At 38.8% G+C, this 26,683-nt stretch overlaps 1 protein-coding gene across 2 annotated transcripts in view; it reads right to left on the reverse strand.

The window, feature by feature from the left end:
• The window catches only part of VPS41 (VPS41 subunit of HOPS complex), a 63,212-nt gene extending 55,789 nt beyond the window's left edge, over positions 1 to 7,423 (reverse strand). The window contains exons 1-2 of one of the 2 annotated variants that reach the window (XM_040076761.2): positions 7,121 to 7,423; positions 2,656 to 2,694 (exon numbers count right to left, since the gene is read on the reverse strand). In XM_040076761.2, the coding sequence (XP_039932695.1) occupies positions 2,656 to 2,694; positions 7,121 to 7,141 (60 nt within the window). In that variant the 5' untranslated portion in view covers positions 7,142 to 7,423. The remainder of the gene's footprint in view (positions 1 to 2,655; positions 2,695 to 7,120) is intronic. The other variant, XM_040076770.2, reaches the window with a different exon arrangement.
• Positions 7,424 to 26,683: the final 19,260 nt, after the last annotated feature.

Genomic DNA, 26,683 nt, shown 5'->3' on the forward strand with positions numbered 1-26,683 from the left:
CCAGAATGCACCAGGCCTAGTGCGCCAGTTCCACCTAACTCAGGAACAGGCTCGGGCAATTCTGTCAATGTGTCCCTTGTGCCAGCAACACGCACTCCAAGCCCTGAGCGCAGGAGCAAACCCCAGGGATTGAACGACTGTGAGGTATGTAGACAGACTTGACACACATCATGTCCTTTGGTAGTCAAAGGTATGTCCACGTATCTGTAGACACCTTTTCTGGAGCTGTCTATGCCTCTGCCCACACAGGGGAGAAGTCTAGTGATCCCATGAAACACCTAATACAGGCTTTCTCCTTCCTGGGCATCCCCAAATCAATAAAAACTGATAATGGACCCACGTACACACCCAAGGAGTTTGGAAGCTTCCTGCAACAATGGGGAGTAGAGCACAAAACCGCCATCCCCTACTCCCCAACAGGTCAGGCCATCATATAAAGGACCTGCCAGGATCTCAAAAGGGTCCTCAGCCAACAACATCAGTCTCTAAAAGATAGAAACACCCCGTATCCAGTTATCCAAAGCCTTGTTCACTCTGAATTTTTTTATTTGAACATACGAAAATTTTAACCCACCGATTGTGCGCCATTTCAGAGAGAACTGCCAACTGCAGCTGAAAGCAAAGCCACTAGTGATGGTAAAGGAACCAGCAATCTGGGAAACAGAGGGCTCTCATGATCTGATCACCTGGGGTCGTGAGTACACCTGTATGTCCACTCCCTTAGGTCTCAAGTGGGTGCCATCCAAGTGGGCGAAACCTTTCATCCCTAAAAGTGCAAAGCCACCTGTAGAGGCCCCACAAGTGGTCAGCGCTGCCTGGAGAAGGAGAATGCACCGAACCCTCCCCTTCTAATTATCCTTTTTCCCTTAACAGTGTTTTTCTGAAGGATTTGTTTGCACTGGGTGTCATTCTTTTATTTTTCAGCTTTAAAGGTACTCAAGATCTGGACTCTGAGCATCTCCCAAGGACTGAGCCTTCCTCCTCCTAAATTTGATAAGACAGGGGGAGATGCTGCTGTGTATTATTTGGTTTCATATTGTATTTCATTTTTATATTGGGTTTTATAATGCTTTGTTCTATACCCCCCATTCCCCTTTAAAATGTACTATCCCGAAGTTTGCCCCTGCCTATCTCCCACATTGTTTCCTGCCTGGAAAGTAATCCAACTCTGTTCCACTCCCACCTTATCCCTGACTGGGTAGTGACTTGTCCCCACCTTTAGCCCCTTCCCTAGATATAAGCCAAAGTGACATTTGGTCCAGCCTCTTGGATCGGGAAGTGGGACTGGGCTCCTGACACAGGCTGGGGCAGGACCATAGAAGAAAGACTGAATAAAGCCCTGGTTTCACCCTTGGATCAAGTGCAGACCTTCCTTTGCCATCAATGGAGTCTTGCTCTCTCTCTTAAGGGAAAGGTTCTTGGCCGCTCCTGTCTTTTAGAACCCTGAGGAAAACTCCTTCTAACTGCGATTTGTCTCTCGAGTTAGCCGGGGCAGGAACGGAGCTGGAGAGCTCCATGAGAGAGACAAGCCGCACACACTGGGCAAAAAAAGTCTGACCCAGGCAGCTGTTCCACAGAGCAATGTTAAAGGGCCAAAAAACCCCTGCCTTTCACCAGTACTGCTGTTCAGTGCCAGTGAAGACAACCACTCAATGGCAGAAAGAAAAAAAAAAAAAATCTCACAAGAAACAAAGCCACCTTCCACTGGGAAAATATTTTTTAGGAAACCACCACTATAGTCTCTGCACTATCCACTGTCATAGAAATTAGGATTTCTGACTGCTTAGTGCTTAAACTAGATCTCAAGTATGGAGATTTGTCCCTTGGTAAAAAACAAAATCCTCCTAATAGCAAGTCCATTAAAGTTTTGTAAGTCTAGGAGCCACTCTGACTTAGACATACAATGAGTGAAAACACGCAAGGTAATAGTCTTCTCTCTGTCATCTGTTCTTGCCCGTGAAAACTTAAGCTGCTCAGCCACCTTTATTGCTTCTTTCATGTAGCCATCCTAGACCACCCTGATGTCAATTAACTCTTTCATATCTTTTATGGTTCCTTCAATGATAGCAGGTTTGGAATTAATACGTTACTGTTCAGGGAAAAACTCTTGAACTCCATAGCTTCCTTCCTCTCGTCACCCCCAGCCCCCTTTTCCAATCACCTACAGCAGTGTAGGCAGACCTCTTCAGGAAATTAGACAATTTTTGCAAAAACACCATCTCAAGAACAGAGAATTTACAGATTCTCTGTACAGATTCTACAGAATTTACATGATTAAGTCTAGACTGTGAAACAGTCAGTGAAACTGTGAAACAAAGCAATTACCTGAATGTAGTGTTACTGCATATATAATTATACTTACAAATTTTCATTTTATTAAAACAGAAGCAAATGCACTTGAATTTATCTCTCAACATAATTCATTATACTATAATGGGGTGATTGTGGGTTTTTTTAAATATAAAGAAGCTTCCAATAGCAATTCACAGCTTCTTTTTAATAATTTAAACCCAGATGAACAATCCTTGCTACATAATACTGGCCAAACGTCTAAAAACAATCACTGAAATAGTATTTTTCACTCCATATTGAAAAAAAACTAGCACTGATCGCATTGACACAGATTCGAGTGTGAAACATTTTAAGAAGGGTTACCTCAGATTCATCTGTTGATTCCTCATTAGACCTGGTTTCCTGAAAATGACACAAAAAACAAAAGAGGTAAATAGCTAAGTACATAATTGAGCAGTGTTTCCTTTAAAGAAGTACTTTTAAATCCGTATTAAGAAATTAAAGACAAAACAGAAGCAACTCAAAGTTCAGAGTTTTCATCCTTGTCATTCACACTCAATTTGTGCTTGCACTTGCATTTGAGTGCCACAGTGATACTCAGGAGCAACAGGGACACTTACCCAGTTACCCTAAAAGACAGAGTGATTAGGTTGTCTGAGAATCTGTCCCTGTTGTATCTTCCCCTCTTCTAGAAGCAGTAGCAAATTTTGCAAAGAAGCTGCCCATATTTAACTTCCATGGCAGAACAGCATTCTCAAATTACCCACAAGCCAGCTTTGCTATTCAACTATTCAGATGTCAATAGGCTTATTTTAAACTTAAATAATTTCAAACCATTTTCCACAGAAAACCACCATTCAATGACTTTCTCCTTCACATCTGATGTTAATGCAAGATGCAGCTTCCTCCTGCTTTTGAAACAACTGTACCTTTAAAACGGTCTCTGGCAAGATGATTCTTTCTACCCTACAAAAAAAATTTCGTAAGTCAACTCCTGCTCATTTTTTGTCTGTCCACTGAGAAAATCTGCTGATGCAATGCCTCCTCAAAGATGTCAGTAAAACGAAGATTTACTTAACGCATTTATCTCTGTCAATAGCAATAAAGGATTACAACTAAAACACTGGCAGTGAATTTAAGCATTTTAACAATAAAATATGATACAAACAAAGAACAAGCAGGAGAGAAGGCAGCATTTCAAATCTTATGAAGGGACTCTGAAGTGTAAGATTAATAACTACAGAATTCCACCAGACAAGACAAAAAAAAAAAAAAAAAAAAAAGGAAGCACCCTTATCAATAGCTTAGAGAAAAATGGAAAAGGAAGAAAATTTAATACACTGACAACCAGTGTAATTTTTATTTATTTTCTATATTTATATAATGCACTGATTGTGACCTGTACACCAAAAGCAAATGCTTCCTTTTTATTAGCGGAGGCTCACATCAATGCCCTTAATGACAATCACAGCAGATGGGAGAGAAGTAGAGCAGCTCTTCTATCTGATACTGGAAGCTTTGTGCAGGGTGTTACCACCATTACTGACATCAGTTTTCTCCATTTTTCTTACTACAGATAGGTCCACCTCTAAAATACACATCCCATAGAAGGGTTATCAGTGTAGTCCATACTTGCGCCATGAGTTGGGAAACTCAAAGCAAGAAGTACACGGGAATCAAGGGAAGATGGAGTAAAATCCTGACATCCTTTGAAGTTTAGGTTCAACTTAGCAAGCACAACAGTGTGTCTGTCAGTCTCCTCTCGGTTTCTCTTCCAAGATTCAGGTGGTTTTAGAGTCTTTTTGCCTTCTGCAAAGCCCTGAGCCAGATACAGGAAAGAGATGAAGTCTTCAGGTTCTGATTTTTCAAGCTTGCGCACTCTGTTTATTGTTTCTCATCTTACAATTTTCTCAGTGCCCAACTAAAGTCTGTGCAGCTGCTCGGGCATCAGGCGACTCCTCCCCACTGGGCTGCGGCGTTATCTTTTATACTAATTGTTACGTGTTCTTTATTTATCATTATTTGCCAATACCTATCACTTATACTAAAAAAGTCATCCCTACTTTGACCCAATCTCTTTAAACTACTTTGTGCCACCGTCACTGCAAAAAATGGAGTGAGGGAAGAAGAAAGAAGAAGCAGGAGACAATGCCCAAAATCGTCCATCTTGCTCCCATTCACTTCCATACTAAAAACCCAAACCGACCGTTTTTCACCTTGTGATAAGCTGAACTACTATCTTTCACACTCTCGTGACTTGCAATCCATCCTGCAGTGCAGGAAGCCTTTCCCATGGACTGGGATCAAAGCCAATGTCTCTCTGAGCTCTGTGCCAGGGTCCCAGACCCCCCATCCAGGTCTCTGACCCTCCAGGGCGGCCAAATGAATGCCCTGGACTCCAACAGTCTCCCAGTCCCTAACCACAACCTGCTGTAACTTTTCAGGAAATTACAATTTTGTCACCTACAACCTTTGTGTGTCTTAAACTCTACTTAACAATAACCAAGTGAGAACATGACTAAAACATTGTGGTGCAATATTGCCAGCTGACTGGATGAGCTAGAACAACAAAGAAAGTCCAATGCAAAGTATCATCAGATTTCTGATTTAAAAATGTGATTTCCTCTCCTGAATACCAAGAGCTGCCTACTCAACTCCTTAAGAAATCAAAATCAATAGCACTACTGGTACAATATTATAATTCACACTGTGTGAAAAATAAAAAGCTTTCCCAAACAAAGGAATTGCAGCAAGTGACATTTTTGCTGGTATACATGATACTTTTTAGTGCAGCTACACCACTTACATCTGCCCCTCATGGTTCCAATTGTTTTGTCTGTCTAGGAACAGAAACTTACTTTCAGGATGAGCTCACTCTCTAACACCATGCCCTCAGACCAACAGATATGCAGGGTGGAGTTAACAGCCCACTTAACTGAGACAGCAGATAGTCATCACATCCACCTGAGCGACTTACTGAGCTGCAAGTTATGCGCAAAGGCATCCCTAGAGAATATTGACGTACAAAATTAGGGCATGCCAGCAGTTGATTCCAATAACCAATCCATGTGAACTAAGAAAATATAAATCTATTTTTATTTAAGACATCTATCCTGGTATCCCTACTGTATTCAAAAGGCACTGCAACCCGATACTAAATTTCACAAATAGCATACAAATACAGGTAAATGCTTCATGGCTTTTGTGTTTTACTGCAGAAAATAACATTAAAAAATCAGAGGGAGTCTTGGCTTAGGAAAGCAACGCAGAAATTGTATTTGCTCCCTGACAAGAACTTAGCTGAAGGTGCTTAGAATAGATACTTACTTAAACTCACTTTGGTTGTAACTTACTATGAAAACCTTTTTCCCTGGGTTTTCCTATTTGCTTAGGCAAACTGGAACAGTAAACTGCAGTTATGATTGCCCTGGGGTTTTGTCAGGTTCCTTTGCCTTCCCTATAAACGCATGAACTGAGAGGATTATCCTCCACTTACACTTTTTAGTAGCCCCGTAACTGTGGAAAGGAAATCACTAGAAAGGGATTTGTAGACAAGCAGAATCCAAAATCATGCAGGAATAGCAGTCTCTAGCAATATCAGACTCTAGGGGAAAATCAGCAATACACTTCAGCCAGCTGACAAACGCTGCTTAAGTAGTGTAAGAATGCAGTAAGGGAACACGTGTGGATGAGGAAACCATAGAAATGTGAAGTAATCGGTCACCATTATGATCTCTCACTTAACAGATCCAACATAACTTCTCAAAAAATTCTTAAGTGGGCTTTCCAGTATGATGGGTATATGGTTTTCCCTTCCCCTGGTTTCACAAATATCAAATGTAATCCACCACATGTTTAGGCCCATAACATAAACCTGATGGAAGGTGAAAGCCACAAAACTTGAGTTTTACAGAAACATATGCACAGCACACACATCCTTTCAGTAGAGGTGCACTTGCTATCAACAGGAAATAAACTGAAATGAATAAGGTAACTCTCCTATCATAGTCCAAAGAGAGCAAAACATAGGCCAGTTTAATCTCTTGTATTGTTACAGAACACTTGTTCAAGTTTGTTTCATCCTTCCAAAGGCTGTCACAGTTAAAATCTTACCAGTCCTGGGAGAAAAAAGTCTCCCTCAAGGAAGCCAAGCCCTCTCAACAAAACTCTGTCAGCAGGGAAGGTGGAAACCAGACTCTAACTTTGGCGGGTTACCTTGAAGTAATTCTAAGACTCTCACACTTAGTCATCCAAGACTGACAAAGATCGCATAGTTCAACTGTCTGTCCAAATACTGGGTCAGCAAAGAAAGATTTAGAAAGTACCTGAAAGGGCCAGGAAGTACACTTTTTGCTTTACTTTTTTTTTTCTTGGGAAAGAGCAATCTAGGGACGGGGAGCTTTAGGACAACACCCAATTAAGGGAACAACAGCACCAAACTCCTCAAGTTTTGTCTTAGAAAAAAATTCCCTTGTTGAGATAAACTTGGTCATGTCTTCTGTGTCCCTCGGCAGAGAGACCCTCCAGCTCTTTAATCTTGGCTCCACAGCGGCGCCAGACGCACTTCTAAACCCACCCTCCCGGCCAGGCCCAGGTTCCGCTGCCTCCATCTTCCCTCCTCCGCCCCGGTGCAGCGAGGCTGTCTCGGAGGCTGCGCCGAGGCTGCCCTCGCCGGCAGGGCTGGCTGCCGGTCTCTGCCCCCTGGCACAGGCACTGTCCCTCCGTCCCTCCGCTCCCATGTACCCCCACCCCGGCCCCCGCGCTTCCGCCGCCCTCCTCTAAGTCCTGCTCCTCAGCACTGCGGCCACAGTACACTGACAGTCTCTACCTTCTCCCCGGCTTCCGCCATGGCGCGACCAGGCAGATGTCATGTGAGGACCGGAAGCCGACGACGCGGAGGCAGTCTGGGAATTGTAGTTTCGAAAACAAGGGATTTTCTTTCTTGTCTTTCTTTTCTTGCGCCCCTTTTTTTTCCTTCCTCCGGCCAGCCGAGGTGTGGTGGCGATGCCGTACAAAACGGAGGGCAGACACAAGGCTGGGCCCAACGGACAACCCACCTCAGCCAAATTGCCTCTCCACCCCCTTAGCTGCGAGAGGCTTTTTTAAGCTGAAATCCATCGATTCTCTCAGGGACTCCAGCATGATCTCCCAGCTCCTTGGTACCCCAGCTGTGATGAGACTGAAGGTAGCCGCTGCAGTGCTTGACGAACTGGTCCCTGATTAGCGAGAATTCGGGGGTAGCTGAAGCTAAGAGCCATTGCAGCCTGCCTGCTGCCGCTGTTGCGTACAGTACTGCCAGTGCTCCGGGACCAGGATCATCCGTCTGAGCAGCACCTGGTGGAGCAGCACCCGGTTGCCATTAGATCCTCCGATTTACATTAAATCCTACATGTAGCAGCTTCTCTTCTCTTTGTACTTTTTATTTAATCATCAGTATTGAAATGGCCCACTCTAGTGTCAGGAGAAGGATTTCAGAAAGCCTAAATATCTTCAATTCTAGAAGCTGCTGCATTTTGATTTTTAAAAGCATAAAATAAGACTTGAATGTCTTTCTTGCACCCAAGTGGCTTTCTTTATGAGTTAAAAACATAATCAAAGCTAAAAAGCAATAGGCAGAACTTTTTACCATTTGGGTTTTGCCTTTGGAGCTATTTAAAATCTAAGGTGGAGCTACAGTCTTATATGTCCTTGGGTTCAAAGCCATGAATTAAAAAATGTGCAGTGCAGATCACCTTTGGCAATAAAAAAGAAATCTTGTAATACCACACTGCAAAACTTTGAGGCCATACAGTTAGTTGTAAGAGTTTCACCTTGCCTATGAAAATAATGCATATCATTGGCATACCTTTAGAAAGTAATTGCCAGAATTTTGACTGAGAAGAGGTAGAACTCTCCTTTAAAAAATCGCACTGAAAGTGGTATATAAGGTTGAGAGAGCTATAAAAGTTACCAGTTTCAGTGCAAGAACATATGAAAATAGCTATCCTGAATAAATATAATTTGCAAATAATAAAATAAAGTATCTTTTTTATACTTTGTCATGGACTATAAAGGTGCCATGGCGAAGAAGTGTGTAAATGTCATCCAGGCCATATAAACCACGGGATATCTACAGAGAAAGAGATGTTTGGCTTCCATTGGACAAAATATTGCTGAGACCACACCTGGATATAACTGTAAATTTGGAGTCCCCTTTGTTTAAAAAAAAATTGATTGAAAAACTGGAAGGGACCAAAGGACCACTTTTAGGGTCTGATCTGTTGGAGAAGACTGATAAAAAGAAAGGCTTAGCAACTTCAGTCTAGCAATAAAAGAGAACTGAAGAGGAACTGTTAAAGTAAAAGGTATGAGATCAAATCAGTATCAGCTATTTTCAGTACATTTAGGCTGGAAATGAGAAGTAGATTCCCATGTGTCTGACATGCTTGGTCCTCAGAAGAATCTTGCTGGCAAGAAATTTAACTGATTTCAAGATGAAATTTAATGAACTTAAGAGACTGTAAGAGGTATTTGCTAACAGCTGTGTGGCTTACCCAGAATGGTGCTCATTACCGGCCCATTCAGGCTGCCTTCAATCTTAGTCCTATTCAGATCAATGAAAAAATATAACTTTGCTGTCAATGGAGCCAGGATTTATCCTCTAATATATAATGCACAAGCTATTTTTTCTGTTACTTGAAACTGTGTATATCTTGTAAAAGAAAGAGGAAATTTGGCCAGTGGAGTTTTCCCCCTACTTTCAGGGGAAAAAAAACAACAAACAAAACAAAACAAAAAAAAAACCACCCAAACAAAACAAAACAAAAACAAAAAACAAAACAACAACAACAAAACCAAAAAAAACCACCACCACCACAACAAAAAACCCACGTCAATATGGGTTTTGGGCTACAGGGTTTGTTTTCTTCTTTTCTTCCCCCTCCACTCCCCCCCCCCCCGCCCCCCTTTTTTTTTGTTGTTTTTGTTGTTGTTGCTGTTGTTGTTTGTTTGTTTTTTCTTTTTTATAGGTCAGCAGGTATTTTGTGGCACTTTTTAAACTGGAGAGAACATTAGTAACTGACTTTTTAAGTGTCAAGAAAAACAGAGTGCAAGGGGAAGTATGGCAGATCTTGTAAACTTTGCCATTATAACAGGTAACAGTGCACATTTGTTCAGTTTTCACAAACTGAGCCATCAAGGAACAGTTGTTCTTGTTTTCATTGCACACAGAATAAGTAGTATAAACAATATGATTTACTTATTGTGTGCTGCTTATTTCTGGCAGAATGGTGCAAAACTAATTCTTTTGTTGTTTAGACTTAAGGTATAAATTTAATCTGCCATGATTATGGGGTTTTATTGTGTCAGGAAAATTTAATATGTTGGCATCTGATTCTGCCACCTCTTCCACCCTCACCCTCCAGAAGAGCTGAAAGTCATCTAGAAGCAATGCCATCAGTAGGTTTTAAAATCTTTCAGCTCCTCCCACAAAGTTCTTAACATCCTACAGATTTAGGCCTGAGAAGAGTCAACCTTTGGAGGTAAAAATCTTAAACATTGTTCAGTATAAGTGGGAAATACTGCACTGCCTAAAGGAAGTAACCATTCTGTCCTATCCTTAAAACCTATTCTCACCCTCTGTGCAAAGAACTGAAGTCTGGGTTAAATTAGTTGTACTAAAGGTAGAGATTTGGGATATCTGGTTAGATTATGGATGCTTGGAAGTGTAGGTAGAGAATTTTGGCTCAGATTAATCTCATGTGATAGGTGGCTGTACTTTATTGCTTAGTTTTAACTAAGTTCACCAAAAGTTACAGCCTTCATGAATCTTTGAATAAATGTTTTAGCTGTACCATAATGACTTTAATGTTCTTAGTGTCTATTTTAATGCAGAGCTTCCAGTGGATGGGAATTCTGCAAGACATTTCTAACAGGATGCTGACATACTAGCCAGTACTAGCCAGTTTGAATTTTAAAAAATTAAGTCTGTCAGGAACTTCTGTTTGGGTTTTCCTCCCCCCCCCCCCCCCCCCCCCCCCCCCACCCCCCGAAATCAGAATTAATGTTGAAACTTGGACCTTTGATATGGAAGATGTTTATGAATATAAGAATATAGCCTTTTAGAAGCAGCTTTTAGTGATTTTGTGAACGTGAAGAAACAGCATGTATTAAGAACACATAAAAGATTAGGTAGTTACTTAGTAACAGGTCATATAGCTAAGATGTATAATGTTGAAACTCAGCAAAGCGGGACCTAGGTATTTGTCAAAGATCGATAAAGCAGAACTTTGTGGCTTGAATCCAGCAAAATCAAGCTCCTCATCTTTGTCAAGAGCAAGGTGACCTGAAAAATAGCCAAACCTCCACCGTGCCTGCCTAGAAGCGAAGATCAAGCTGAGGAAGATGTCAGCCTTCCTCCAAAGACCCCAACTCAGGACCACCAGGAGGCATGACAGCTCATTAGAATACAAAGCAAGAGAAGGTGAGGAAGGGGCGGTGGGGAGGTGTGGATTTGTAGGATCAATGTGTGTTTAAACCTGGACCTTGTCTTGACCAGGTACCCATGATTTGGAGGAGATATCCCCCGGTGTGTCCCAGCTGGAAATAAAACATACCTGTTTTACAATTTCTAATTGTAAAGTCCTTATTCTATGCTTCACCTTGACCAACATTCAGAGTTCAAATAGTGTTAAAATTTTTCTGCCTTGCTTTAACATACTTTCTCTCTGACTACTGTGAAACATAACAAGTAGCAATTATCCTTTGGTATACTACAGTATTTCAGTCTCCAAGAGCTCTGTTTCTTTCAAACAGGACTGATTCACCCAAGAAAATGTTCCACTGGATTATCTCTCACCACTCTCACCACCACTTCTTCAGTTAAAAAAAAAAAATAGAAATAAATAAAAAAGGTGGTGTTGTCTGTAAGTTAACCGTGTTTAAAAACACTATGCTGTATAAAACAGAAAACAGGTAATGTCAGTACAATGCAAGTTCAAAGATTTTCCTCTTTCTGTTTTTTTGTAGAAATAAACTTGCAAAGACTTTTTTTTTTTTTTTAATTATTTCTTGCAATCAAAGAATTATTTCTGTAAAGCACTTTCAATTTGTACCATAGCTTACATAATTATAGTCTTGAATACGTTCAGGAACTTTGTGCTTTAATAACAATTCTTTTTGACTTGCTAGCATTATAATTTTTTTTGCAGTTGTTTACTTTTTTCTTCTTAATCCATATCTAAAATTTATTTGCAACATTTCTTCCTGAAATAAGTATCAGATCAATGACTGTAGAAAAAAATTCAGTTACAAATGTAAAACATAATAGTATCATATGGGCATCATAGTAACTGCCCTCTTCAAGTGGTGCTAAAGATAACCCCTATGTAATTTACAGTATCATCAAGAAGGCAAGGTAAGAAATGGAAGTATGCATTACCACTATGTTCCAGCACTGCAGTATATTTATATTAAATTTAAATTATCATCTATTTTTATAAAAATGAGAGTGGTAACAATTTATTACAAATTCTATAAAATAGTTGATCTTTATTCCCTGACATTTAAAGACTTTCTCAAATTAAAGTAAATTATTTTCAAATCCTTCAGAGAGTCTCCTCAGTCTTTTCTTTCTTCCTCTGACCCTCCCTGTCCATCTGTCTTTCTTTTGCTCACTTTCTTTGTCTTCTCTCTCAGGCAGTCTTTATTGAAAGATACTTACTTGTGCTGTGTAGAACACACAAAGAAGATGAAATAATGTGAAGCACAGTAAACAACATAAAGCCATTTATTAAAGATAAACATGGGCTGTCATAAAGGGAGAGGTAGTAAGAGATCCTCCTAAAGAATTTATAGTAAATATTAAAAGGGTCTTGTAGAGAAGGATCATTTGAAATTGAAAATTTATTATGCTGAGAAAATTTCTTAGATCTATAGATTATGAAGCCAGATGGGAATAATAATGTTATTTAATCTGAGCTTCTCCCTAACATGGGCCATGAAATTTACCTGAATTAATTCTTCTTTGTACCATTTTTTAGAAAAGAAATATGTGATGTGTGACATCACATTTCCAACTACACAAAACTCCCTGCACTTCTGATAAGTTGTTTCAAGAGCAGTTCTGCTCACTGCTGGAAAAATCAAGAACACAAAAGAAATAGAGCAGTGATCCATCTATCTTGGTCTTCCACAGTGGTGATAGGATGCAGTCTGAGGAGAGCACATACTGCCGAGCTTCACACCCTTGTCTTATCCTAGCATCTACTGGCATGGAATTAGGGATGTCAGAAGGCATGTCCCTGACTGCTTCTTCTCATATCTGTTAACAAACCTGCTGTTGATGAATTTGTCTCTTTTTGACTTGCTAACACTATGTACCTCCAAAATCTTTTGAGATGACGAAACCCCAAAGCTGTCTGCCTTCTGCTTAAAGAAGTTTTGGGGTTTTTGTTTTTGGTTGGGTTTTTTTGTTTGTTTGTTTGTTTGTTTTCCCCCTGTTTTAAACTGCTCTGCTATGGTTCTCTACCAGTTTTGATAAGCACACTTTCTGTCTAATGCAGGACTTGGTACATACCAGGTTTTTCTTATCCCTATGGCAAATTTAAATTTTTCTTACCTCAGCTTTGAACCCCTCCATTCAGTCCACCATAGAATCATCTGTCAGTAACTTCTGAAAGTTCTGTATTCAAAGATTTCTGTTCCCCATGTAACAACTTTTAGTCTGACATTTAATTGTTTCTTAGTTATTTGTTAAGTTAAATAGAAAGGTGAATTGATTGTTTCACAAAAGATGTTTTACATCCTACAAATAATTTATTGTGACTGTTGTTTGCTGTACCTAAAATTTGTTACCATCTCTGTTAACTTGTGCTTGGTGGGACATGGCTCTCTTAGTTTAAACATATTCACTCCTGTTATATTATGTTATTATTGTGAACAACTCTACCATTTTCAGTGGGCATTCCACTTAATGGGTTCTTTCTCCTTCCTAATAGTTAAAATACTCCTTGTCTTTCATTCTAATATTTACCAGTTTTTGTTTGTTTGTTTTTTGTTTGTTTGTTTGTGGGTGTGGGTTTGTTTGTTTGTGGGTTTTTTTGCTTGTTTTGTTGTTGTTGCAGGTGGTTGGCTATTTTTGGTATTTTGGGGTTGTTTGTTTGTTTGTTTGTTTGTTTGTTTTGTGTTCCCTCTATATTTTTTTCTTGTGTTTCCTAGGTTTCCATTTCCAAATTTCCAAATTTAAGTTACTGCCACTGATTTTTTTATCTTTGAAACAAAATATAAAGGTGAAAGTCTATAGGTATATATAAACCTAAAATGGATGGTTGCATATTTTCCTCAAGGACATTTTATGGTTTTTGTCTTATTGTAGGGTCCTTATTATTCTTTTAGGAGTTCCCACTTCCCATTTATATGCTCCTCCCAGCTGCTATTCCTTAGTTTCATCCTTTTAAAGCAGCATTAGCATTTTTTTTCTGTTAGTGCCACATTCCATTGTTAAACATAAATGTAATTAGCATTCTCATCAAAGAAAGCACTCTGATTTGATCTAATTTAAAACTGACACATAATGATTAGAGTAGTATTAGGATATAGCTTGGTCAAGAGTTTCAAGAGCAATCTTAAATTTAATCTCCAAGTTAATACTAAGTTTTTAGCAATTTTACTTCTTTCCTATATATTGAGAACTGCTGTCTATAAGTGAGGCTCTTAAAAGAAAAGAGATAATAGGTAGGACCACTAATCTTGACTCTAGAATTTTATATTTTTATCAACATATCTGCAATTTGAAATTGAAAATCCATTATCCTAAATTCTAGAATTTCAGTCTAAGTTTAGAAAATTCTTATATATTATCTGTCTTATGATGGGACATTATTAGAACTGTTTTTCATGGTCATTAAGGTCAACTTTCAAAATGGACTCCTTGTCATTACTGAATTATCAAAACATTTCCATCTATATTCTTGTTACAGATTGCACCGGTAAGAGAATCTCCATTCCCAAGGTGTTTGCTACAGACTGTCTTGAGGCATTGCCTTCTTCTCAATTTACAATTTTAAGTACTTGGAATGATGTGAAGATAGTTGTTCTGTCTGTCAGGTGGGTGTCTTGTGTTATGCAGAGTTTTTTCATGTCCAGGAAGGAGACACAAGCATGCAAAAGCACAAAGCCTTCTAGAGTAGCACCGGAGACCCCTGTCTAGTAATGTATTACATATTTCAGCAAATTCAGATGTCAGGCTATTGAATTATGTTATCCAAAACTGTGGATTTAAAAAATGCTGTGCAGTCCACCAACCTCTGACATGGAAACAAAACTAATGAATTTTAACAGTCCCGCTACAGTCCCTACTAAAGAAGTGATTCACCTCCAGAAGTTTTAAAAGACTATTAAAAAAAAAGAAAAAAAGAAAAAAAAAAAGGCCACATAGCTTTTAACAGTGTTCCTACGCAGCATTGTAACACCATGGGGTTACGGTATAAGAATGTTAAAAGATGATTACTTTCAACAATGGATGTGGATAAATACAGCTGCCACTTAGCAGTAATAGGATATCCTTTCAAAAAAACTTTGGTTTTGAATTTGAAAAAAGTTTTTTTTTTCTATTCTTCTCATACTTTAGCTCCCAAGGAGGTACTTTGTGGGTAATAACACTTTTATGTGCTATTGGGTTGGATAGCAAAGGGCTCTCTACCCATTGCACACTAAGTGTGCATTGCAGCAGCAGAATGCCATTCCTCACCTTCCCACTTCATTTAAGTAGATTTTTATAGTACAGTGCTAAGAATTTGCCTCAGTTTCATCTTTGGATTGCTGTCAGTAGCAATAATGACAGGTCGCAGTGTTCTCCATAGTGTTCACTGACAAGCTAGGAAGTGCCCATAGTGCTTGAAAACTGTTATTTGTTTTGTCTATGGACCATCCATGAGGACCAAATTCCCATTTATCAAGTGAAAAAACGGAGGCAATTTAAGCAATTTAAGAAGAAAATATCTGTCTCCTGATTCCCAGCATTATGTTTTTGCTACAGGACAGCTTTTCCACATTTGATGTCCTGCTTCAAGTATATTCTTTTTTCATTAAGCAAATACTGATTTTGTTCTCTTGCTTGCAAGCAGACTAGAAATTAACCTGGCTCTTTTTGGTTGCTTCATTTTTTTATGAATCACTTGAGAATAGAATTTTTTAGTTAACTGTTGTTCCTCATCTAGTGAGCAATCACAAGTGTCTTTGCTCATGGCATGTGTTAAGCAGCTTCTATTAAGAATGATCCTTCATGACAAAGTGTCAGGCTTTCCCTTCAACTATTTAATATGATGCAGACTGTCCAGTACCCCAACATTTAAAGCAGATTACATGATTTAGAAGAAACAGGACAGGAGCACTCATAACTCTTGTTATTTATTTTATAAGCATCCAGCTCCTTGTTATAGTAATTTATATTATGGTGGTGTGTTGTTGTGCATTATTTGGGTTTGTCGCGGTGCTGTTCCTCGCGCTGTCGAGCGCGGCCACGGGCTAGCTCAGTCTCGTGCACCGCAGCAACGTGTAAGGTCGAGGTGGCAAGCCAGGCGAGCCACCTCCTCCCTGTGGGGACTTGGTTCCCCACACAGCGATGGCCAGCAGATGGTAAATGCAACCCACGGCAGCTAAATGAAAGGCGACTCCTCTGGGCTGGGTACAACAGGGTTTTATTGAAGGGAGAGGCAGCACGAAGCTCAGCACTCTCTGACCCTCTGCCCAGAAGAGCCAGCGGGATCAGCCGTGCATGAGCTTAAAAGGGAAAACAAAATAGGTGTGGTCTCTTCTGGAATAACCAATAAGAACATTCTGGGGGTGTAACAGGGGAGTAACCTTCGAACAGGGAACCAATCGCAAAACGCTGGGAGGGGATTTCCAGGCACCCAGCCTATCACTCGACGCCCTCCCTGGAGCTTTCCAGAAGCCAGGGAAGGGTCCTGGAGTGATAGACAGGGCGCCCAAAGGGAGAGAGAGGGGATTGACAGCTTGGGATAAGGGGGAAGGGATGATTGACAGATAACGGTGAGGGCTCACTAAGTGGTAAACAAGTTGAGACTATTACAGAACTGGGGGGGTACAGAGAACAAACCATTTCATGAAACACATACAAAAATCCATAAAACAACTGAAATAAACACGCACCACCACATGGGTTTATATTGTATTTCATTTTTATATTGGGTTTTGTAATGGTTTCTTCTGTACCTCCCTGTTCCCCTGAAAAATATATCACCACGAGGTTTGTCCCTGCTCCTTTTCCCCACCCATTCTCCCACACTGGAATGGAATCCAACTCTCTTCCACTCTCGCCTTATTCCTGATTGGCCAGTGGCTTGTCCCCGCCTCTAGCTCATTCCCCCTGGAGAAAAGCCAGGAGACCACGTGACGTTTACTCTTGGCTCCGGACGGGAACAGGGGTGAGGGCTCCAGACCCTGTGGGGGCAGGACCACAGAAGGAGGACTGAATAAAGCCCTAGTTCCCCCTGAAGCAAATGCAGACTCTTCCTTTTGCCATCGACGGGGACCTGCTCTCTCTAAAGGAAAAGGTTCACTGCCGCTTTGGGATCTTTAAGGCCCTGGGAAAAAAATCCTTCCAACTGCGGTTTTTCTCTCAAGCTAGCCGAGCCAAAAACGGAGCCGGGGCTCCGAGAGAGAGACACCACAGTGGTGACAACAGCAAACTACTTACTTTTGAACATCGTTGAGAAGATAGAATTTACAGCTGAAAAAACAGACTTCTAAATCAGCACAACGATCTCATTTGAATTCTGTCTAACCCTTGAAGTAGCTGGTATTAGTAAGAGATGGGGAGGATCAAAGGGTTATAGGAAAAGATGCAAGTGAACTGCCACGACGAGAGTTGGTGGTGGCAGGTACACTGGGACTTTGGAGGTTTGCTAATACATCCATCACTACTTTTGAAGGATCAGTTTACAGATCTTCTCCGTCAAGTGATACATGACATGTTAATTCAGACTGTAGTCATTTGGGGAGCAGAATTACTGGAGTAATAAGCCTAAGTATTATTTTCTGTGGCAATCTCTGAGAAAATTTGATTGAGATGGCAGAATGGGAAAGTAATGGGAGCTGACTGATATCATGGGATGTACCACACAGTCACTAAATAGGAAGAGGATTGTTTCACTGTTTATACATCACTTTCCCTATCAATGAAATAGAAGACATGAAATATACTGATTGTTGTGAGGTATTTTGATATCTATGATGAAATGTCCTAAAAATCTGAGGCTCATTCTAAAGCTCTTTGAAGTGCTCAGAAGACCCTTGATTCAGATATCTTAATTTCCATTTGACTTAGTCTGCAAGTACCCCACTAGCCCCCTGAAATTTGGAAATGTACAGCTGAATGCATTTCTCAAAGATGGAAAAATATATTCTCAAGTAATCATCATTATCTTTGACTATTTGACTATTAAGTTTGAATTTAGAAAACAGCAGAATGGTATATGCATTTGGATTATTTGTAATATTTTACAAGATCAAGGTGAAAACTTAGAAGACAGAGAAGGAAAAAACCCAGCATGTTTCCCTGACACCAAAGAAAGAGCTCTGACAGAAACAAGCTCTGGGCTTTTTTTATCTTTCTTTTCTGAAGGGGATGAAAAAGATCAGGAGAAACTATGTCTCATTAGAAGTGAATAAGTCTGTGGTAATCCATACTAAATTTACCAGCTCATATCTTCTAAGAAGGTATTAAATACCAAAGGGCAGGTAGTTATATTGAAAAAAAAAATAATAATAATAATAATAAAGTTTATGTTTAATTTTTTCCATGTAATAAATGAAATGGCACAGACTTTCCAGATGACTTTTAAAACTTTTAGTGTGATAGGTAAGGTGAGAGAAGGTTGTAAGATGAATGCTTATTATTCAACAAAGTTCACAACAAATGAAATGTGTGCTGTAAGAACATACTTTGTTTTCCCCCTCTCTCTCTCTCTCTCTCTCTCTTTTTTTTTTTTTTTTTTTTTTTTTTTCTTTCCTGGGGACTAAATAGCTTCTTTGTTAAAATAGAAACATTACCTTTATGAAGAAAACATTCCTTCCTAATCAATATTTTTTTAACCTCTGGGTTATTACCTCCTCAAATATCTTTTTTTTCTTCAAGATTGATCTATGTACTTTAATGAAAAATCTGAAGAGCAGACACGCTATTGTTCACATTAAAACTTTCAAAAGTTATTACCTGTGACAGGGCATTACTTGTCTTCAGTACATTTTTTTTTTCATCTATCAGGTTCTTGGGATGTATGTGTGTGTGTATATACATATAATTGGGAGTGAAAAGAATTAGCTGTTGGCAAAGCAGGAATATCCACAACCTGGTTAAAGATCCAGGAAACACACATGCCATGTATTTTATATCTTGTATACGCCACTTGGCTTCTTTAAACATCAGTTCAGATATGTGATAAATGAGTTTAATACTTTAATGGCTTTCTTGACCACTTCAGAAGCCTGATGATTGCTGGAAGCTTTAAAATTTATTTTTATTAAACTACAGGTGATGTAAAATAATTTAGCTTTTCAATTTTAAAATTTTTCTTCATTTTTAGAATAGAAATATGCATATAATATAAAAAGTTACTTATATCTAAAAACCCTTATGCCAGCTAGTAATTCTCCAGAAGATTTTCTCTGCCCAGATCATTAGTTTGTATCACAAAACAGCTTAAACTCTCAGGAGTCCAAAACTGTGGTTTGTCTCCATCAGGACTTTGACTGTTGGATATCTGTCAGAATTAGCTCAATGGTATATTTTTTTGGACCCCAGATCTGAAGGGGTCAACAGGTTTGAATGTATACCTTCAAACCAGATGTAGACCATGCATCAAAATAGAACCTTAGATATTTTATTATTTCTTGAGCTCTGGCCAGAGCAGGATGATGAACACTGTGTTTGAAACTGCTGATGCTATTGAAAAACCCTACAATAAAATATCTGTTGCTATTTTTTTCTTTGATCACCAAGCTGAAAGCAAGATTTTATAATGAATGGCAAATCAGGATTGCTTCCTTTTCTATGTCTGTCACCTATTTTATATGCAGAAACTTGGACAACTGTTACCTGATTATTGGACTCAGTTCTAGGATGCCTTTAAAATTTCAGTGTTCTCTCTTATCCTGCTCCTATATTATCAGAAGTTCTCATTGAGCTTTGCCTTTCAGTCCTGTTACATAGTGTACTCTATGCCACATTAAGTTTGAGTGCACAATTTTTATTGAGCCTATATCACAAGCTTACTACTCATGTAAAAGTAGATAGAAACCCAGTTCCCATCTCGTTCATAAATATTTTTAAATAGGAGTCATGTTCTTAACTGTACTGGACCCATTTATAATTAGTGATCAAGCTAAATTCAGAAAACTGATTGTAGTATGATAAAGATGAATAGGTAAGTAGGAATACATGATATAGTAGTAGGAAATATCATGAGACTGGACTGGATCCTAGGTGTCCTTTCCTGGCATAATTGCTATTTTTCTCCTGTTTAATTTTTTAAAAAATTATTTTATGAATTTGGGAACTTATCCAAACTAAAAAATCTTGCTTTAAAATACATGCCTAAATGACACATTATTTTTTGTGATATCTGAATTGATGGGTGAAGTTGCAGGCACTGCAGGGAAGAATGTGACTCCTGAACAAGTTGAGGCTGTTCAGACTAAGGGCTAACCCTATCTACTTCAAATTCTTGTTTCAAAATGGTTCTTATTTAAGATTTTGGCTTTTTTCCCTATGTTTAAGAACATTATCCAATGCTCTTAAAAGTACTAGAAACATTCCCATCCCATGTTGCATCAGAACAAAAGAGAATAAAATGTTCAGTGGATTAATTTTTCATTTTACAGGTCCTTAAAGCTGCTTAATTTTTTAGAGCTTGAATAAATAAACTGGGAGGAAGAAAGTATCTCTTGTGTTAATGTCAGGGGCAGAATAACTTTGTTAGCTAAATGTACAGTATCATTCTTGTTCATGGTGTGTTGAGCACTTCATTGGATTGAACAGAAGAAAACTGGTAATGACAGAACTTGTTTCCTAAATACGTAATAAATCTCTAGTGGATAAGGTTCTGCCAGGCAGGGAAATGGACGAAAAACATTTCATGATATGTCACCAGATATCTCAGTGAACCTTATCCCCTTAGAATTTACAAAACAGTGATAATTTCTGAATCCTTTTTACCATGCTTTGCATGTCACGTGCCAGATTCACTTCTCTGCAATAATGTCAACACATATTATGCACGTCATGGTTAATGGCTCAATTAGGTTTCTGATACTGTAAGAAATATGGGTTGGCTAATGTGATGGAAAGCCCTCAGCATTAGGAAGATTTAAGGCTCCTGGGCACTGTGCAGCACTGTGCACCATTACCCCAGCCAGTCCTGGCTTTTAATTATCTGTTACACACTCTTCCACTTGTACTGCATCTGCTGAATACACATGGTTATGTTAGCCAGGTGGGCACTGGTTCCGTTGTAGCTACAGTCATGATGATTAGCAGATAACTTAAAGATTGCTTTTTTTTCCTGTTTTCCTGCTGCATTCTTCTTGCTGCTATTTCTAGTATAGAACTGATCACAACAATGCATAATAAATACCAGTATGATCTTTTGAAAGTTTTATTAAAAGCACAAAACCATGTCTGCTAGTGAATGAATACCTAAGATACAAGCTTACTGAGATTAGCATCTGCTTTCTTCTAAGACCTTTCTTCCAAGCAAAACAATGAACTAAGTACCTTCCAAGGTCGTTTAATAGCTGGAAATCTCAGATAACAGAGGTATATTGGGTAACTGATACAGCACATGCTGAAGAATATGAATCTGCAATGAGTGAACATCCAACTGCAGCTTTTTCCTCTGAAGTGTTAACACAGGACCACAGGAAGATTCTGTTCTTTCAGCCTCTCAGAATTATAGGTTGTTACAGTGTCTTGGTGGTACATTAACCAGAGGCTGAACAATACAGACACATATGAAGAGCCTCCTTTTGACATGCTGAGCAGCTAAGGAACATTGTAATCTCAGAGAGTCAGGCTTCACAGGGAGACGTCCTTATGGTTTTTCTAAATTTAGATATTTTCTGAAATAGGTGTTACTGAGTAGCTATTCTAAAAAGCTCTAACCAATATCCTTTTATCCTCATAACAAAATAGTATGTGCAGAGGAGGTTGAGGAAAGGGGATGGGGAGGCTTTCTAACCCGAGAAAATAAAATATTCTTCAGTATTCATGTTCTGGTTTAAATGTCCTATCCACAGGTTAGTAGAGCTTCCAGATGTGTTTCTCTTTGGCTTGCTCAGAGCAGAAGGCAGAGCTCCTCCATCTACTGGTTGTCTGGAGCACTGAGTCTGCCTCTTTCTCACCTGAACTTCTGGCACTTCAGACCCTTTCCCTCCACCCACTACTAAGGTCTGACAAGTGCAGGAAGGACTAGGCTCCAGGGTGAAATGCACCACATATGTATCCTGGAGCACAGAGAAAGTCAGATGAAAAAGGCTGGGAGGGTTTGTGCTTTTGCTGATCAAGGACCAGAATTTCTACCCTGCTTCTGTATCATGCTGTAGTATAATTTTTTTCTACTTCTTAGTCAAGTAGGACTGGCAAAGATGGGTCTTCTCTTTGTGTCTGACAAAGTCCATTGAAGTCAATAGAAAGAATTCCTATCTAGTTTTACTCTAACTCATGTTTTACCTCATAAAAACAAGCTTTGAAAACCATTAAATCTTAATAAATTATCTATGTTTATGTGATTCCTTTCTGCTCTTCTTCTACTCAAAAATTCCAGATGCAGTGGGATGAGGTAAATCTTGAGAATTGCATTATTTTCTCCAGCATTACAAAATGTAATTTAAACTTTCATGCAAAAAAGTAGTACTACAGTTTACAGAAAGACAAATTTGCCTCATTAGTTAATTTCTAATAAAATTTTTTCTGATGCTCTGTCACTTTGATCTTTTGATATTTTAAGTTGGACAGAAGGGACAGCTCTGCAGCAATACTGACTAGCAGAGTGTCTCACTAGAGTAGCATTGTGAGGCAGGTGAATTATGTAAACAGATGGTAGCTAATAGCAATTGAAGTAAAATAACACTATTATTAATCTAGAGGAATTTCTACAGAACTCTTTACTCATAGATCTCAAAAATTTATAGACAGATTCTTAAACTGAGGACTCCATTTTGCTGGTCAGTCAGAACAAAACCAGACTGCAGTCCTGGCAACTGTAGGCAGCAGTCTGTGCTCCATCTGTTGTGCTCTGCATCAAGCCAGCCCTGTTGGCTTTTGTGAGCCGGTGAGATGATGGCATCATATATTGAATAAAATATGCTTTGCTGAAACATAAGCCCTCACCACATTGCTCAGGAAGCAGGACTGTGGGGAAATACTGTTCCCATAAACCAGAGAAATGCTTTATCTTCTTTTCAGAAGAGCAGGAGATCCATATTCTTTTCCTGCAAGAATTTCCTAGCAAGCTTCATGAAACCTAGGAACAAGGAGACCACATATGAGTGAAAAAAAGAGCAAAGCCGAATTTCTGTTTTTGAAAATGAGAAGTGATTAAATCAAATTCACTCTTACGTTATGGAAGAAACCTTGGTAGCCACTAACACTAAAATATTTTTAGAATTAAAACATTGTTCACAGGACAGAAAAAATTCATTTTCTGAAGTGGCAGTAGTAAATATTGAACCATTGGCAATTTGACTTTAGGCATCCATTTCATAATCCTTGTTTCACCTTGGAATGCTCAATACTAATTGCAGAAAACTGGAGCAGTGTGATATCTGCAACTTCTAACCTGATTCTAGAATGTATAAAAAACTAAAATAAGTCTGAAAGTTGTTAAACTGTTACAGAGATAAGAAGCAATTGTATGAGATAGTTGTTCTGCCTGGAAAAAGTGGATATTTAAATTTTTCTTTTGCCATTTAGCTTTTTCTTGATAAAAATAATTACTTTATCTTGCAAACATAGAAGCCTGTCACTTATAAATTGCAAAAAAATTCACTTAGAAGAAAAAAAATGTACAACAAATAAATGCGTTAAAATAGATTTTACGCTCAGTAAAGTTAAAATCTTGCAACTGAAAATAAATATATTTCACTAATGCTAGTAAGAATTAGAAAACAAAAGTTCTAATGTTTTCATTTTAAGACTTCTGTGATTTTAATTTCATTACTGCTTTTGGTTTTTGTATTGTTTAGCTGACTTTTTGCTAATGCCTAAGTATTGCAGACAAGAAAGCAATACAAATTCAAAAGACTTATTATTTTACTGTCCTTGTTCTGTTGTGTTTTTGTATTAGCAAAATCTTCTCCAAACTGGCATGATTAGATTCAAAGCTTTTAACTTGTTCAACATTGACTGTGATCACAAACAACACCTTTCGGTCCACGTGTCTTGGACTGCACAGCTGCAATTTCTTTTCACCCTTCGGTGATGACAGTAGTGGAACAGAAAATTTAGACAAGTTCATCCATGTATCACGACAAGATAATCTCCTTTATTTACTACAATATCAAAGGTTGCGATACTTATTAAAAGCACTCATAAATTGTTTGAAGGGCACCAGAGCTTCTTGTTGCTTAAGTGATGCCAATGCTTTCTTCTTTGTCTTCCAAAATATTAAATATTGCCAACAAAAAAACATGCAGCTCACCCCAGCCAACAATTTTTCTGAGACGGAGCAGTTAATTTCTACTCCAGGAGAAGCTGAGCTGTTTGAAAATCTGTCATTAGCAGACTATCTTTCAGAGGACTAACATTAGCAGCGCTGTCAACACAAGTTAAAGAACCTATAAAGGAAAGAGATTCCTGTCCCTGCCCCTCAGCCTACCTGTGAGTCCACCCGACCATTACAAGTTCTAAATGAACAGTTCTGCGTTTTTGTTCAAACCCTGAATATTTGTGTTTTTCTTGGCTTGCTGTAAGATTGTTGGTATTCAAGGTACACAGTAAAATGAGGATGGTTTTACATGAGGCCTAGAGAGAGAGAGATCCTCTCTCTCCTCTCATCATGGAGAGATCCTAGACCAGACTTTTATAGAATTTGCAAGCAGTCAGTGAATTCAACTGCACTTACTTGAAGATCTGAAAGGAAATGTGCAATGTTTTATATAACCAGTTTCCATGAAACAAGTTGTGGGGGTTTTTTTGTTGTTGTTTGTTTTGGTTGGTTGGTTGGTTGGTTTTTGTTTTGTTTGTTTGTTTTGTTTGGGATTTTTTTGTTTTGTTTTGATTTGTTTTGGGTTTTTTTCTGATGATCTCCTGCTTAGGAATATGTTTATTATACTGTTAAGTCTGAAGCACAAACAAAACTGCAACTCCTAACTGTTCAAAATCATGAGCCAGGACTATAAGACTGGCTTAAAATAAGGAAATTATATGTCCATATGATTATTTTCTCTCATTTTTTCAGGCCATACAGAACAGTAATGTCATAGTTTCTACCTTCCTCTTTACATACCAGTATTTGAAGTTTAAGTTTTAAGATGGAATTTTAGGGTTTTGATGCACTAAAGTAACACGGAACTGAAATTATGAAGGGAACACAATGACTGCAAGACTTCACAATTACCTTTATCTGTAGGCCATTTGCTTTCCTGAAGAATTTAATAAATACCGTATTACTTCACATCACAGGTGTTTTCAGAAGCGGTTGCTCCTGGGTGTTTAGCAAAGTGAAATGAAATAAGATAAATGTAAAGTGGTACTCAAGCCTTCTGTCATGGTTTGACACTGGTTAAAACCCAGGCACCCAAGACAAAAACTATTCACTCATTCTCCTCTGCTAAAGTTGAACAGAGGAGGTGTAAAGAAGAACTGAAGGGTTCAAGTTGATATAAGAGTTAGGAGAGAGCAATAAAGGCAGAACAGGCTTAAACTTAAAGTGTATAAAGAAAAAAAAATTATTAACAATTAAAAGAGAATAAAAACCTTTATAACACTGTTTTGCCTCCCTCCAGCCCCTCCTTCCTTCCCACTGACAGTGCAGGGAAACAGGGCATGGGAGGTGGGAGTTTTTGGTCAGTTTTTCATTCAAAATCTTTCTTCAATTTGCTTAGGGAGAGGAGTCTCTTCTCCTATGCCATGGGGTCTTTCCCTTGGGAGACAGTTCTCTGTGAACTTCCCCTGTGGGTTTTAATTTTTCATGAGTAGCAGTCCTGCCTGACCTGCTGTAACATGAGTCTTTCCCACAGGCAAAACAGTCTTCCCAAAACTGAATGGTGTGAGTCATTTTAGTTCATGGGGTATAGTTTTTCAAGGATAAGATGCTCTAGTTTGGAAGCAAGGGCTCTCTTTCTTTATCTCTGGAAGCAAGGGTCTTCTCTCTCTGTTTGAGTTTCCCACTAGATTACAGCTTTTCAGCATCTACCCACTCCAGAGTGAGCTCCTTTTCTCATGGGCTGTGGGTAGATCTCTGCATCCTTCCATGCACTCTGTGTTCAAGTTGTCCCCATTATGCATGGTTTTGGTCTTCCCTTCATAGTTTTGACAGGCCTAACTCATACTTTCTGCTTTAACTCATACCTCTGGAATCTGTTCGTTAAGACTCCCTTACTCCATGAAAGCGTTAATGTTTATTGGTAGTCAGTTGTACCCAGCATAATTCCTCAAAAATCAATGACCCCAAAAGCACAGGTGTTGCAACTTCAATCCCTTGCAAAGAATGTGATGAGTTGTGAAGGTATGATAGCCAAAAAACTGAATTTGTTCACCACAGTATTTTGGGGGGGGTCTAGAAAGTGGCTGCAGCTGGCTTCACATATATTCTGAAGTGACCCTATTCTGTTATTTTTATACTCCCTCTTTTCCTCATCTTCCAAAAATAGTTGGAAATAGTGTCAGCTACCAAGGCAGTAGAAAACATCAATAACTACTTTACCTATTTCCTTGTCTCAGTGACTTGTGACAGAGGACTTCAGAGCCACTTAGTCGATACCCTAATGGAGATGCCTATTAAAAATACTGTGTTATCTTGTTCGTAGATAAAGCAGATAAAATAGGAAGGTACAATGGAAAATATTAAAGCTATCAAAATGCCTCAAAGAATACATATGAACTGAGGCAATAAGGAATGAAACCAAAAATTTTCAGCAAGTTCCAGGCAGTTAGACACTTGAATGCTTGACTGCAGTGCTGGTACCACAATTCTTCCTTTTTTTTTTCTTTTTATTCAGCTTACAAGTGAACTTCTGATGGTGTTCTTCCTCTCATCCATCTCTTTTTTTCAGACTGGAAAAATATATATAAAAATAGGGAAAAGGAGCAGGGTTTTTTGCTAGTTTTGAACATGACATTTTAAGGGAGATCTGGATGATGGAGACAGAGATAGCAAGGAGGTGATGTTATTGT

This window comes from Hirundo rustica, chromosome 1, assembly GCF_015227805.2.
Source record: "Hirundo rustica isolate bHirRus1 chromosome 1, bHirRus1.pri.v3, whole genome shotgun sequence".
Classification (NCBI taxonomy): Eukaryota; Metazoa; Chordata; class Aves; order Passeriformes; family Hirundinidae; genus Hirundo; species Hirundo rustica.